The sequence below is a fragment of the Grammomys surdaster genome, unplaced genomic scaffold (assembly GCF_004785775.1).
Source record: "Grammomys surdaster isolate TR1022 unplaced genomic scaffold, NIH_TR_1.0 126071, whole genome shotgun sequence".
Classification (NCBI taxonomy): Eukaryota; Metazoa; Chordata; class Mammalia; order Rodentia; family Muridae; genus Grammomys; species Grammomys surdaster.
Window position 1 is genome coordinate 975,210 of NW_021620880.1, and position 13,950 is coordinate 989,159.

General features: G+C 49.9%; 1 protein-coding gene across 2 annotated transcripts in view; it reads right to left on the reverse strand.

The window, feature by feature from the left end:
- Positions 1 to 206: 206 nt before the first annotated feature.
- The window catches only part of Mov10 (Mov10 RISC complex RNA helicase), a 20,960-nt gene continuing 7,216 nt past the window's right edge, over positions 207 to 13,950 (reverse strand). The window contains exons 2-20 of one of the 2 annotated variants that reach the window (XM_028755669.1): positions 10,313 to 10,516; positions 9,819 to 10,054; positions 9,443 to 9,704; positions 8,310 to 8,444; positions 7,940 to 8,108; positions 6,793 to 6,947; positions 6,192 to 6,368; positions 5,922 to 6,069; positions 5,469 to 5,627; positions 5,141 to 5,244; positions 4,878 to 4,975; positions 4,573 to 4,789; positions 2,622 to 2,739; positions 2,310 to 2,501; positions 2,107 to 2,181; positions 1,201 to 1,326; positions 1,036 to 1,124; positions 689 to 810; positions 207 to 605 (exon numbers count right to left, since the gene is read on the reverse strand). In XM_028755669.1, coding sequence (XP_028611502.1) covers positions 514 to 605; positions 689 to 810; positions 1,036 to 1,124; positions 1,201 to 1,326; positions 2,107 to 2,181; positions 2,310 to 2,501; positions 2,622 to 2,739; positions 4,573 to 4,789; positions 4,878 to 4,975; positions 5,141 to 5,244; positions 5,469 to 5,627; positions 5,922 to 6,069; positions 6,192 to 6,368; positions 6,793 to 6,947; positions 7,940 to 8,108; positions 8,310 to 8,444; positions 9,443 to 9,704; positions 9,819 to 10,054; positions 10,313 to 10,516 — 2,878 coding nt within the window. In that variant the 3' untranslated portion in view covers positions 207 to 513. Of the gene's footprint in view, positions 606 to 688; positions 811 to 1,035; positions 1,125 to 1,200; positions 1,327 to 2,106; positions 2,182 to 2,309; positions 2,502 to 2,621; positions 2,740 to 4,572; positions 4,790 to 4,877; positions 4,976 to 5,140; positions 5,245 to 5,468; positions 5,628 to 5,921; positions 6,070 to 6,191; positions 6,369 to 6,792; positions 6,948 to 7,939; positions 8,109 to 8,309; positions 8,445 to 9,442; positions 9,705 to 9,818; positions 10,055 to 10,312; positions 11,086 to 13,950 lie in introns of both variants that reach the window. The other variant, XM_028755668.1, reaches the window with a different exon arrangement.

Below are 13,950 nucleotides of genomic sequence, written 5' to 3' on the forward strand. Positions count from 1 at the left end.
ATGTTTGGCTGACTGCCTGGGTGGGTGAGGGGAGTGGTCTGTACTATTGGCTAAACATAGAAGCCTGTGGGTGGCTTCCTTGTCCTCTGGGTTTCCACCCCTCAAAGCAGCTATGAAGGGGCGTGGCTCTGGGCAGAGACCCTCCTGGAGGGTCATCTTGGGGGCACAGGAAGCAAGACCAGGCTGATGAGACATAAGCAAGAGGCTTTTGCATAGAACAGCATTTTGTTTTTCTTAGAGCAGCTCAGCGGTAGAGCGCTTGCCTAGCATATTTGAGGCTCTGGGGTTCAGTCCCCAGCACTGCAAAGGAGAAGGTACAAAAGCTTTCTTCCGCCCCATTCCTCCAAGTTTTAGCAGCTTGGGTTGTCTTCCCTAGCAGAGGAAGGGGCAGAATGGTCTGGGCTGTAAACTTCCCAGCCTTCCCATCTCGTGCAGGGACAGGTGAGCTGGGTTCTGGGTCAGGGATAGGCAGCAATAAGGCTTGGCTGGTGTGAGAAGGCGGGCACTGTGCCCTCAGAGCTCATTTCTCCACTCTGGCTCCACTTGTAAGGGCAGGCACCCTTCACCCTCCCGCTCCTGGGGGAAATTCTGGTGACGGCGGGGCCCTAGGGAAGAAAGACATACTTGGTTGGTTATCCTGACCTCTTCCCACACTTCGCCTGCCTAGCCCACCATGGCCCATCCATACCTGAGGTAGAGGGGCTGAGTTTGCTCAGCCCTTGGAGCAAGTCCTGGCCCTGCTGCAGATCCAGTTTGGCAGGAAAGGGGCATCCGGTATATCCCCCGTTTTCTTTACAGAACTCCAGGAACCTGTGGGGTACAGAACATTGGCATCCATGGGAAGCTGTGCTGAGGGGCGGAGTCTGGAGGCATACGCTCAGCACTGCTACCATCTGAGGCAGAGTGGCTCCACAGGGCGGGCATTGCGAACACCAGCAGATCGGAGGACTAAAGGGTAGTGAGGCAGAGCTTAGCACGGACACACCTGCCCTAGACTGGGGCTCGTGGTCACTAAGAGAGGCTGGGAATGCTTACGTTTTCCAGTCCGGGTCGTGGCCTAGGAGGAGGGGATTGCCCACTACGATGAGCAAAGCCTTGGCCCGGGTCACAGCAACATTGAACCTCTGGAAGGAAGAAGGGTGATGTCATCGAAGGGACAGGCCCTGTGGAAGGATTCAAGCCACCCGCAAGCCTGCAAACCTTGGGGTTCTTAAGGAAACCGAGGTTAAAGTCTAGGTCCAGCTGGACAAAGCTCTGGCTGCTTCGGACGGTGGAGATGAGGATGACACTGCGTTCTTGCCCTTGGAACTCTTCCACCGAGCCCACCTAGAGTGCAGAGGCAGGACTTTAGATCAGGTAGGCCTAAGAGGAATCACTGTGACAGACCTGCTCTAGGGGACAAAGCTGCCAGGGAGGTACAGATGGGTCACTGGGTACTTGGAGATGAGTGAGAGGATCTCAGAGCCCTGAAGAGGACAGGAGGCCTGTTGTGGGGGCCTGGAGGACAGAGCCAATTATAGGGTGGGGGGCCTGAAAACTGTTGAAAGCAAAGCAAATGGCATTGCAAAGAATGAACTGAGCAGAGAGAGTTCTCATCCCCGGAGACAGCCACCCATTTGGTCAGAATTTCCAAGGGAGGGGCCTGTAAACCATAAAGTGGCAGCTTATGAACCCTGGCTCCACACGTCAGAATCACTTGTGGATGATTTAAAAAAAACAAAACAAAACAGTAACAAAAACCTCACCAGTGCCCTGGCTCTGCATGCTAACCGGCTGGGTGGGATCTAAGAAGCGGCATCATTAAACTTCTCCAAATGGTTTTAATCTGAACCAGTGTTGAGCCATTTCTCCAGAACAGTTAAACTTCAAGACCTTATCACATGACAGGTGTTATCACATGACAGGTGGGGTTGGTCTAGGGAGTTTGGACTTTATCCTTAGGCCAGAGGCCACACACCTGACTGATAATAAGACAGACACAGGTGCTTGTTAAACAGGCAGGCTGCCAGGTTCCACCTCAGAACTACCTGGGGGAAACCCCAGTTCCAATTTGAGTAAACAGGGTGGCACAGGACACAGCACAGGTAGAGATAAGAGTTCGGTTACCTTCAAGTCTTTGATGTCATCCAGTCCTCGAAGTTCTCGGTCAAGTTTTGTGATGCAGTAACGGATTTTTTCTACCTGGAGGGAGGGATAGGTGCCCTTCTCTCATGCCTTCACCCTCACACAAGAGGGAGGCAGAGGCAGGCAGCTGGCCAGGGTGCTGGAGAGCAAAGCGGGAAGCCCTAAGCTTGGATTGAGGGCCTGACCTGCTTCCGGTACGGGGAGATGACGCCCACACTTCGGGGGCTCAGGCGGGCTTTACCCTTCTTGGAGGAAGGGGCCAGGAGCTGTTTCAGGTATGACGTCACTGTAGCAGCCTCCTCAGGGTTGAAGAAGGATGGGCTATTGCCTTCCCGTTCGTCTTTGCCCATTACACCATGGAAGATGATGGGGAAGCCCTGGACACCATGAAATGAGAGAAAACCTTCAGGCTCAGCTCCCTGCCTCCCACCATCCAAGCCAGCTATGGAATCAGAGGTGGCTCCAGGAGGAGGGAGCCCTGCCCTGCTAGGTCTCACCTGTTGAGGTAGTCCCTCCCAGCGGCAGAACCGTTCTCGGTCCACCACATCTGCGCAGGCCTGCAGCTCTCCATCATAGTACAGCTGGTTAGGGATGTCCAGGATGGTGGGATGAGACCTAGGAGGCAGGAGGAGAAAGAGCAAGAACAGAGACCTCTTAGGGAGCTCCGCGTCATGTGTTCCCCGCCCCAGCCTCTGGCCCTCCGGACATGCCCAGTAACATTCATCAGTATCTGTTGCCAGGTGCTGCAAACCGCAGAGAGCAGAGCCAAATGCGGCTCTAATAAGCAGCCAGGCTAGGGCTCTCAGTCACCAGCCAAATTCCTTTTAAAAAACCAGAAATTAGGGCTCATTCTCAGGCTTAAGTTTACCAAATAAAGATAGTCCAGAAAACAAATTATCATCCATTATCACCGTTTAATTACATTACACCCCGAAAACTTAAGTATGGACACAAAAGCATCTACAGAACTTCTACAATTACCATTGAGTGGTGTGGGCAGTCATGCTATGCCAGGAGTGTGGAGGTCAGAGGTCAACCTTAAGGAGTCAATTCTCTCCTTCCATCTGTAGTGGGTTCACCAGTTTGGGAAATCCAACTTGGGTTGCTAGGTATGTATAGCTGTTCTTTAACCCACCCATCTTGATCCTGCCTTTTTGAGAGTGTCTTTCTTTTCTTTTTTTTTTTTTTTTTGGTTTGGTTTTTCGAGACAGGGTTTCTTTGTGTAGCCCTGGCTGTCCTGGAACTCACTCTGTAGACCAGGCTAGCCTCGAACCTTTGAACTTAGAAATCCGCCTGCCTCTGCCTCCCAAGTGCTGGGATTAAAGGCGTGTGCCACCACCGCCTGGCGAGAGTGTCTTTCTGTGTAGCCCAGTCTAGCCTTAAACTCTCAATCCTCCTGTCTCGCTCGCTCAACCTCCAAATGCTGGGATTGCAGGCATGTGCAGCCATGGTCCAGTTTACATTTACCAGACTCTTAAAAGATTTTTATTATTTTAAATTATGTGTATGTGTGGGTGTGTTGTGTGTGGGTGTGTGCATTGTGAACAAGGAGGCCAAAGGTGTCAGATCCTCTAGGGGCTGGAGGTAGGAGGCTAAGCCACCTGACATGGGTGCTGAACACTGGTTCTCTGTAAGACTCTTAAGAGCTGCTGGGCAGTGGTGGCGCACACCTTTAATTCCAGCACTTGGGAGGCAGAGGCAGGCAGATTTCTGAGTTCGAGGCCAGCCTGGTCTACAGAGTGAGTTCCAGGATAGCCAAGGCTACACAGAGAAACCCTGGCTAGAAAAAACAAAAAGAAACAAACAAAAAATAATAATAATAAAATAAAATTAAAAAAAAATATAAAAGACTCTTAAGAGCTGAGCATTTGTCCAGACCCACATTTACCAGACTCACACTGATGGTCTACAACTCACCTAAGCACTGACGTCTAAACTCACTACAAGTATATAAGATGGTGAGGGTGGTATGTACCTACAGTCTTAGCTACTCAGGGGCCTAAGGCAGGATTGCTTGAGCCAAGAGTTAAGATCAGCCTAGGCAATATAGACAGAGGCTGTCTCAAAGGGAAGAGGAGCGTTGGGGATGTACATTAGACACTCGGAAGCAACGCGCCAGGTCCTGTGCTCAGATCCTAGCACCAACCAAAAAATAACAATCACAGGGATAAAGGCCTTGGCTGTACATGTAATTCAACCAACAGTGCTTTTAAGGAAAGCTGCATGCTCCCTGCCTTCCTTACTTCTTGTTGGATTGCACAGAAACTTAGATCCATCTAGACACTTTCTGGTCTGATGACCTTCAATACACAGATACACCATTGGTCCAAAAACCTGCTGAGTCCTAAAACAAGCAGCTGTAAAGGGGGCTACAAAAAGACGGCCCTCTTCCAGCTAACAGCCACGGTGACAACGTGAGATGAGCAGTGGAGGAGGAGGCAGTGATACCTGTAGTTGCGGAGCAGTTTGGTGATGAACTGGGGGTCATAGCCATTGGGGCCCTTCTTATACAAGGAGTTGTAGGTGAGTAGGCGCTCTAGCAGAGAGTAGCCGAGTCCATGCTTCTGGGCTAGTGGTGACCGAAGCACAGGCCCCAGTTGCCGAGGGTCTCCTGCCAGCACCAGCTGCCCTCCAGGATTACCCGTTTCCTTGACATCCATCAGTCCTGGGAGGCAGGGGGAGAAAGATTAAATGGTGGGATTACCAAATTGGTGTGGGGTGCTGCACCTGTAACCCATCCTGAGCCCCCTCACCTGCTATGGCCACCAGACTCTCAGGCTCCATGCAGTGGCCAGCCTCATCGATGAAGATGTGTGTGAAGTGATCGATGGGAAACTGGGCTGACACCAACCTGGGAGTGTCAGGCCAAGCAGGGGTCATTCCTAGGCACCCAACTACCAAACCTGAACTCTGGCCCTTCAGTTCACCCTGCCCTCAGGAACCCTTCCTCTCTCCCTAGTCTTACACCCCATTACTTTTCCTAGCACTAAAGACATAAATCCCATACTTTCCTTACCTGCTGGCAGTGATGAGGGTGGTAATTAAGACCCGATATTGCTGCAGGTGCTTCTTGGCTGGATACACATATTCTCCCTTCTTAGCATCCCAGTTACAGCAGGTCTGTGGGTTACAAAAGCATCAGAAATCAGCCTGGCTCTTCCTTATCTCATGTCTCCCCTTGGCTCTGGACCACTTATTTACCTATCTCCCTCCTTTTGCAGACAAGGAGACTGAAGTCCCCAGAGGGGTCCTGACCCACCCAAAGTCACACAGCAAGTCTTTAAGTGCTCTGAGGACCTCCCAAGCGCCCATTGTCCCTTGGCCCTCTGTACTTCCTCACATACCTTAATGTCCTCAGGTACCATTCGGATGTCCCTGCTGGGGGCCAGGAGACGGTAGATGGAGCTGGGCAGGTGGACCCGGAGCCGCTGACAGAGGAGGTCAGCCCCTGAGTTGGATGGAGTGCAGGCCAGGATGTGGGCTTTGGGCAAGTGCTTCACTACCTGAGACAAAAAGATAGTTTGGGCAGACGCATTCTGTGACAGGGGACCGAGACTACATTTGCCTCCCAGACGCCTGCTAGTCCTGATCGCACCTTGGTGCTGGATATCAGTAAATTCATGTCTGCATATTTACATGCCAACATTCAACAGTCACAACGACTCTAACTCCCTACTTCCTCTTTGGGTGACTGTTCAAGTATAGGAACATTCAGGTCCCTGGAGGTAGTAAAATTTCAGACATATGCTGGGGCTGCCAGAGTCAGTACAGGCCTTGGGGTTACGTTTCAGTCTCACCTGCTTGATGGCCTCCACTAATGTGACAGTCTTGCCAGTACCTGGAGGCCCAAAGATGATGTAGGGGGCAGGCCGGGTGGTGCCCCTCACAATGTGCTTCATGGCCTGCAGCTGCTCAGGGTTCGACTCCAGACTCCGATCATACAGCCTGGAAGGCAAAGGGTCCAGAAATATGAATTTGAAGTCATCCAGTATCCTAAGAGGCTTTGGGAATCCATTCCCAATATCCACACCCCCAAGTAGCCCCAGGGCCCCTGCCCACAGTCTCACTTGAACTTCACATCTGAGGGCAGCAGCGAGACCCCACGGGAGGCCACAGGAAAAAGCATGGGCCATAGCACCCAACGCCCCGTCAACTCTAGGGCCCGATGCTGGACCCGAAGGGGCTGGCGGTTGAAGGTAAAGTTCACCTTGAAGGTCAGCCCATCCACAAATCGGCTCAGGAGGCTTTGGGCAAAGAATTAAGTGGGAAAGTTGTAGTTAGATGGAGTAGGTAGTAAGAAGTCAGCACTTGCCGGGCAGTGGTGGTGCACGCCTTTAGTCCCAGCGCTTGGGAGGCAAAGGCAGGCAGATTTCTGAGTTCGAGGCCAGCCTGGTCTACAAAGTGAGTTCCAGGACAGCCAGGGCTACACAGAGAAACCCTGTCTCGAAAAACCAAAAAAGAAGTTAGCACTCTCTACCTCTCACCATTCCGCTCCCTCCCCCTTCCCAAAGGGTCCTTACAAAGTTCTCTGGAGAGGAAGCCATTCACACAGCTTGTGAACCCTGTGCCCAGGGTCCTAGTCCTCTCTGAAAGCAAGACCTCCTATCCTATGCCCAGGACTTACAAGCCTTGAGGTCACTTTGGTGATTTGGTTCTCCCAACACTCACCTTGGAGAAAAGCTCAGCTTGACACGGTCCAGTTCCACCTTGTGCACGAAACCCTTGTAGGTGACAGGGTCCTCCTGGTGGGTCTCAGAGGACAAAAGGGCAAAAAGGTGGTCACCCCGCAGCACTGAAGGACGGCTCTCTGTCACACCAGGAACCTGCAGGGTATGAACAAAAGCAAGTTTCCCATCCAATGGGTGACCACTGGAGGGCCTTAGCCCCAGGTTCTGGCCTCACAGCACCAGTTCATCCCAGCTTTCCTGTCCTACAAGGCAAAGCAAGAATGGGGAAAGGACCATGGGCTGCTAGAGGCATCTAGACTAGGAATCCAAGAACCCTAGGGTAGGATTTTAAGATGCTGCCAGTGTCCCCAAGCCAGCTAGCTGCTTTTTGGCCAGTTCAATTCCAGTTTTGCCTTTAGCATCTCAGTGCAAACTTTGTCTTGTAATAACCTTTCCCTCATCATCTTAGCTGTCTCCCTTCTCACCTATACTCCTGTGCATTAAGCCAGTCTCACAAGTAAGTCTGAGTTTGTGTGTATATATTCAAAATGTGAGGGCAGGTGAGATGGCTGAGTGGGTAAGGGTGCCTGCTGCTAAGCTTGACAACCTGAGTTCGATCCCTGGGACCTACACGGTGGAAAGAAAAAAACTGATTCCTGAAAACTGTCCTTTGACCTCCACATGCATGATACGTATATTATACACACACACACACACACACACACACAAATAAATAAATAAATAAATAAGATTTCAAAAACCAAAAAGCGAACATTTGAAAGGGGTTTCAGAATTATCTAATAAAGCTGGGAAAACAAGGGCCTCATCAATGTCACACAACTGGTGGCAAAAATCTAGATTATAAAATTCCACTACCCATATGAACTGGGTATGGTGAGCCATGCCTATAGTCGCAGCACTGGGGTGGTAGACACAAGAGGACTAGCCTGGGTTACATGGGACCCTGCCTAAAATAAAATAGAAAGAAAACACACTGCCCTGTTCTGGCGTGTTTTGGGGGACAGGAATCTTACCCTGCTCTTTGTCCATACCCTCTGAAATAGGAAGCATTTTTTATGTTTGTTGCACTGTCCTATTTACCCTGTTACGTCCTTCCCACCCTCCCCACAGCAGGTCTGAGCCCTAACCTCCAGCGTAAGCAGCCTGGGATTCTGGTCCACAGGGTCCCAGGTCATGGGTACCGACTCCAGGTCATAGTGCCGGATGTCATGCTCCATCTGCAGCTCCTCCAGGTGCAGCAGTAGCCGGAGCTTCACCTCATAGTTCCTGGATTTCAGGGTTGTCTCCAACTGGGCTCTGGTAAGGATGGCTGAGTTGCAGCAGGATCATGGTGGGTCAGACAACCCCCCCTGCTCTGGGGTTCTCCTTTCATTCATACCCACTGAACATGCTGTGGGTGCCAAGGACTGTTCAAGGTGAACTAATGAGTGAGCACAGACAGGGAGGAACCAGCAGAGAGAGGAAGACAGGGAGAATCACACAAGTGCTGGCACTTACTTGATCTCAGCGACCTCCTTTGGGGAAGTGAAGATACTTGGTCCCTGAAGAAGGGTAGGGAGCAGTTGTCGGAGGCGGATGGGTGGGTAATAGGTCCCCAGGGCCAAACTTAGCTCTAGTTCATAGCCCTTGGCTCTATGGGATGAAAGAAAGCATGTCCTAAACACAGAAACACCTCATCTTCAAAGACTCTGGAAATGTCCCCCATGGAGCTTGCAGGAAACATTTCTACCACGACTTCTGTGGTGTGGTCAGCAGCCATCTAGAGATGTAGTACTCCCTAGCTTATGCAGCTGCTTGGTCCAAGGTTAGACCACTCTTATTTTCGTAAAGCCTAATACTTGGAATATTTAAAAGAAATATTTTGTGAGCTGGAGCTGGTGGCACAGGACAGCACTTAGCAGTGGAAAAGAATACAAAAGGTTTATGAGTTGCAGGATAGCCTGGCTCTCAAAAATACACAAATATAAAGCAATATATGCTCTTTTGAAGAAACAACACCAAAGCCATATATATATTTCAAATAAGTAACATTCGTATCATTTAGGGATAGTCAACTTTAACTTTTTGGTATATAATCTTTCAGACATCTTTTCTTTGTCTGTCTTTTTTTTTTTTTTTTTGAGAAAGGTTATTGTATAGCACAGGCTGGCTTCAAACTCAATCACTAGCCAGGGTTGACCTTTAACTCCTGCTTTCCAGTTCCTAGTGGTGGAGTTACAAGCATGCACCCATTGTGATGCTGGGGGTATAATCCAGGGCCTCACACATGCTATCAATTTGTATGTATATAAATATATACATATAATTAACAAAAGAAACATATAACTATAAAGACCTAATTACATGGTTTGCATTTATTACTCATTATTTTAAAATGTCTATCCTTCTACGAATGTGTGTATGGAGAGAGTGCGAGAGCCCCTGGAAAAGGTCCATAACACGCTGCCATTTCCCTACCCAGTGTGAACTTAAGAGTCTTCACACTATGCTGGGATCTGCTACTCTCATGCAGCTTGTTCCTCTGATATGAAAGGGATGAGACGCAGGGGAGGGAGGGACCTGCAGATGGGGAAGCGGGCTCTGTCTCCTGGCTCAGTCTTCCCAAGTGCCCATACATCATAGCTAGTTACCGGTCAGGCCTCTCTCCTTCCTCGATGCGGTTGGTCAACACAGAGTTTCTAGTGAGCCGAGGGGGGCGTTTGAAGGGAGTTGTGGGTTTCAACTGTGCAGCCAGGGGACTGTGGGCAACAGCAGCCAGGAAGCGGGCAATGTAGAAAGTTTCTGCTCCTTCTGATCCTGACTCCCCGGGTCCCAGCAGTTCCCAGAGGACAGTGGCTGGGAAGTAACCTACAATGCTGGTCTTACAGTAGACATGGAGATCATAGCTTTCACCTGGAAAAAGGTAGCTGAGTGAAGCAGCAACCCAACCCAGCACCCCTATCACAAGGAAGGAGCCCACTGGACAGAGACCACCCGAGGCCTACCGCCCCACAGAAGACCACTCACCTGGGCCCAGTGGGCAGGGCAGGTCCTGTTCTCCATGGTAGAAGACAAACTGGGGCGTCCAGCACAGTGGGAATAGATGAGTGAGGGTGACAGGCTTGGTTCCTCCATTCCGAAGCCGTAGGGTTAGTACCTCCTTGCGGTTCAGATCCAGGCGGATAAGGAGCTGTCCGTCTCGGGCTTCATGGGGACCCTGGACTTCCACGTCTACCCCATGCTTTCCATGAAGATATTCAGCCCTGGGGAGAATGGGAGGCAAGGGGAGATGGGAAGGGAGGAGTTTGGACTGAAGTTGCCCCGGGGAAGGTTTTAGGCTTAGGTCAAGTGTCAGATCTGCCTGGGAACTACCTCTACCACGGATTAATTTCCTGCCTCTCTTCCTCCCTTGAGGGGGTGGGGGTTTACCCTAGCCCAAGGAAAGCCATTGTTTTTAAAGCCAGATATCCCATTCCCTTGCCCTCCCTGCCCCCTCACAGGGCATACATGCACTTACACACCTGTCGTGAAAGACCCTAGCCAACAGGGATCTGTGTTGTTTGCTGATGTTTGATCCTGGCTTTATTCTCCTCTTTTCTGGCAGCTGCACATCAGCCCAGCGGTCTAGTTTGAAGAACCTGACCCGAGTCTTGGTGACGAAGGCCAGATTGGCAATCTTCATTCCATACAGCATGGAGGAGAAGCCAGGGGCAGGGGTCCCATAGCTGCCAGAAGCAGAGGATACTTGGAAGTGAAGGAAGGCTGTGGAGAGGACGCTGGGGAAGGCCTGAGGGCTGCTTTGTGCAGGGACACAACAGCCCTGCTTCCAGGCAGGACAGGACTCATGGCAGAAACTCTGGCTAGGGATGGTAGGAATTTTTAACAACTTAAAGCAAGGCATTGGGGCTTTCCAACACAAAATAATCAGCTTAAACAGCACTGTGGAGAAAAGCCCAACATTGGGCTATTGGCTGGGAAGACTGAGGGAAGACAGAGAGAAAAACAGATTTTTTTTTTAAAAAAAAAAAGGGGAACTTTTTGGGACAATAAAAAAAAAAAAGTGCAGTGAAAGAACTAAGGCTCAGGGGAAGCTGGAAAAGACGGCTCATAGGAAGGGACAGGGCCCAGACTGTGGAGAGGGCTGAGAAAGGGGCCAGAGAGAGCAGAGATGTCCAGAGTGTGGGCAAGGTAGCGGATCGGACAGCAGTTTCCACCGGAAGTCAAAGGGTGCAGGTGGAACCAAGCAGGAAGGGAAAGGATCCTTCTCCCGAGATCAATTAGCCTGGCTTTGTGCCTAGAGAGGTGAAGACAGGAAAAGTGGTCAGCAGAACAGCCTCCCGGCTCAGCACCTGGGGTTCAGTGTATTCACTCCACACACACTGATGGAGGCATGTTAGGTGCCAGGCACTGCACTTGCAGCTGGGTGGTTCTAAGTTACTGGACCTAGATCCAGGCCTTGAGGAACACTCAGAGAGCACCCCATATGTTCCAGCATAATGATGCTGCCTACTTGCTGAGACTGCCCGGAGCAGCTCACTGACCCAAGCCAGGGCACTGTGGACTGTCTGGGGCAGGGGCAGGTCTCTGAGGAATGAGTGGGCATCACTTGGGCAAAGGCAGCACAAGTCGAGCAAACTGATGGGTACGTACAACGAGGCTGTGCATCCAAGCTGCTTCAGCTGGGCCATGCCATCTGCACTTTGCTTTCCTCAAATATTGAGGTCTATCAGAGGTAAGAGTGCTATCTAGCATTTGTGAGGTTTGAGGTTCAACCCTTAACATCAAAAACAAAAAACAAAACAAAAAAACCCACAAAGATACAAAAAAACACCCAACTCAAACCAACCCCTACTCTTCACACCTCCCACCCCCAAAATACAAATAAATAAGATGGGAGATTGAAGACCTGCCTTAAAGGGCCACCATGAGGCACACTTGAGGTACTGACATTGTAGGAAACCATTTAGTCCAGTGCTTGGCACAAAGCAGACCTCAGTAAGGGAGAGTGATGGTTAGTGTCACATACAGTTGGTTTGTACTACAGTGAAAAGTTCAAAGAAAGGGATGATAGGAGGTGGCAGAGATGGGCAGAGCCAGACAGTTTTTCATGGTAGGCCAAGGAGCCCAGACTTAACCTTGACTTTCAGCAGCCCTTCACTTCCCTTTCTGGTACCCAGGAGACTGAGGATGGTCCCAAACATATGACGTACTTGATGAACAAAGTCAAGGTCTGGAGGAGTGATAACCTCCCTCAGTGCTTGTTGGGACTGATAGGTTATTAGTCTATCCTAGCAACTGTGTGGTGACCCTTAGTAACTCATCACTGGGGCTAAATCAGCATGGTCGCTTGTAAGAGCACACAGTAAGGTCCTTGTGGCTCAGAACATCTCCCTGTCTCCCATACCTGTTTCTCTGCCACTCTCCTTCATCCCTAGAAAGGAGAGCAGTGCGATTCAGACAACACCGAAGAGGCTGTGATTTCTTTTAAAAGGATGGTAAGTCATTTGAAAGCATGGGGAGAAATGCTCGGTCAACATTAGCTGCTGTTGTTAGTGTTTTTATTAGTAGGAAGAGGAGAGGAGCAGTAACAACTTACTTTCAGCCCTTGTCAGAGGCTACCCTGTGGTTACAGAACCACTGCAGTTGGTGGGTTTTAAGCAGGGGAGTGGCAAGATCATATGTGCGTTTCAGATCACTCTGGCACCAGGATTGGAGGATGGATATGCTGGAGGCAAGACTGTAGGTAGGGAGACCAGTTAGAAGAAGGCCACTGCAGTTGTCTGGTTAAAAGATACCATAGGCCTGAATGAGGCAGTGATAGAGACAGAGGAGGGCAGACTGATTGTATTTAAGATGCAAATGAGCAGAACTTGGTGTCTGACAAGAGGAAAATAGAGTGGAAAGAGGGAGGCATCTAGACTACCCAGGTCAGGGACTTTGGTTCTGGGACTGTTGCTGAGGAAGGAGAAGGTAGGTAGCCAGGCAGACCATCACATTTGCATTGGACATATTGGGTTTGAGACGCCTGTGGTCCACAGGCAGCTCTGGTTATGTGAGGCTCACATCAAAGTCAAGGTCAGAACCTAAAAATACTAGGGAGTCCCTTGACAGAAGTTACAAACCAAGGACTCATGCTTGGGACCTCCCCTGAGAGCTCTAGTAGTCTTCAAATAGCCAAGGCCAACTCGGGCCAACAGCAAGGGGAGACAGAGAAGCCTCGAGAGGGAGAAGAATCATAAGAGAGCCTGGCAGAACCAGGCATGGTGGCTCACATCCATAATCTTAGCAGAGGCCAAAGACGACCCCAAATCTGAGGTTAGCTTAGTCTGTAAAATAGGTTTTGACTCTCCAGGGATACACAGTAAGATACCCTCTCAAAAACAAACTAGGCTGAGTGTTGTAGTGCACACCTTTAATCCCAGCACTTGTGAGGAAGAGGCAGGTGGATCTCTGAGTTTGAGGCCAGCCTGACTACATAGTGAGTTCCAGGACAGCTAAAGATACATATTAAAAACAAACAAACAACAAAGAAAACAGAAGGCTGGTGGAAATAGCTGAAAGTCAAAGTGCTTGCTGTTCATTCTGACAACCTGAGTTTATCTCTGAGAACTACATACAGATGGCAGGAGAAAAGAGCATACTCCCAGAAGCTGTCCTGTGACCTCCATACAAGTACACAGTAAAGAAATATAATTTAAAGAGGAATGGAAATGGGATGCTGGTATGGAGGAGTCCACAGTGAAAAGCATGATAGAAAAAGTCAGAAGATATGGTGGTATGTGTGTAAACTGACTCAGGCATAAGGATGCATGCATAAAGAGAAACGAAAAGTACTCATTCAGGTGTTAGGACATTTAAGCGAGCCGGCTTGGACATGCAGTGTGAAAGGCCTTCACTCCAAACTCTTGCTGAAGTAGAACGCACATCCAATTCCTACTTGATAAACACTCCTAACTCTGTACACACAAACAGGCATCATTCTGTGACAATGCTTTATGGTGTCATCTTCCTCCTAGATAGCGGCAGAAAGTACCACAGCTTTAATTTAAATGGTGTAGTCAGTTCCCTGATGACAGACGCAAGCTGCCCACAGTTTTTGATGTTATAATAATCTCTCTCTCTCTCTCTCTCTCTCTCTCTCTCTCTCTCTCTCTCTCTC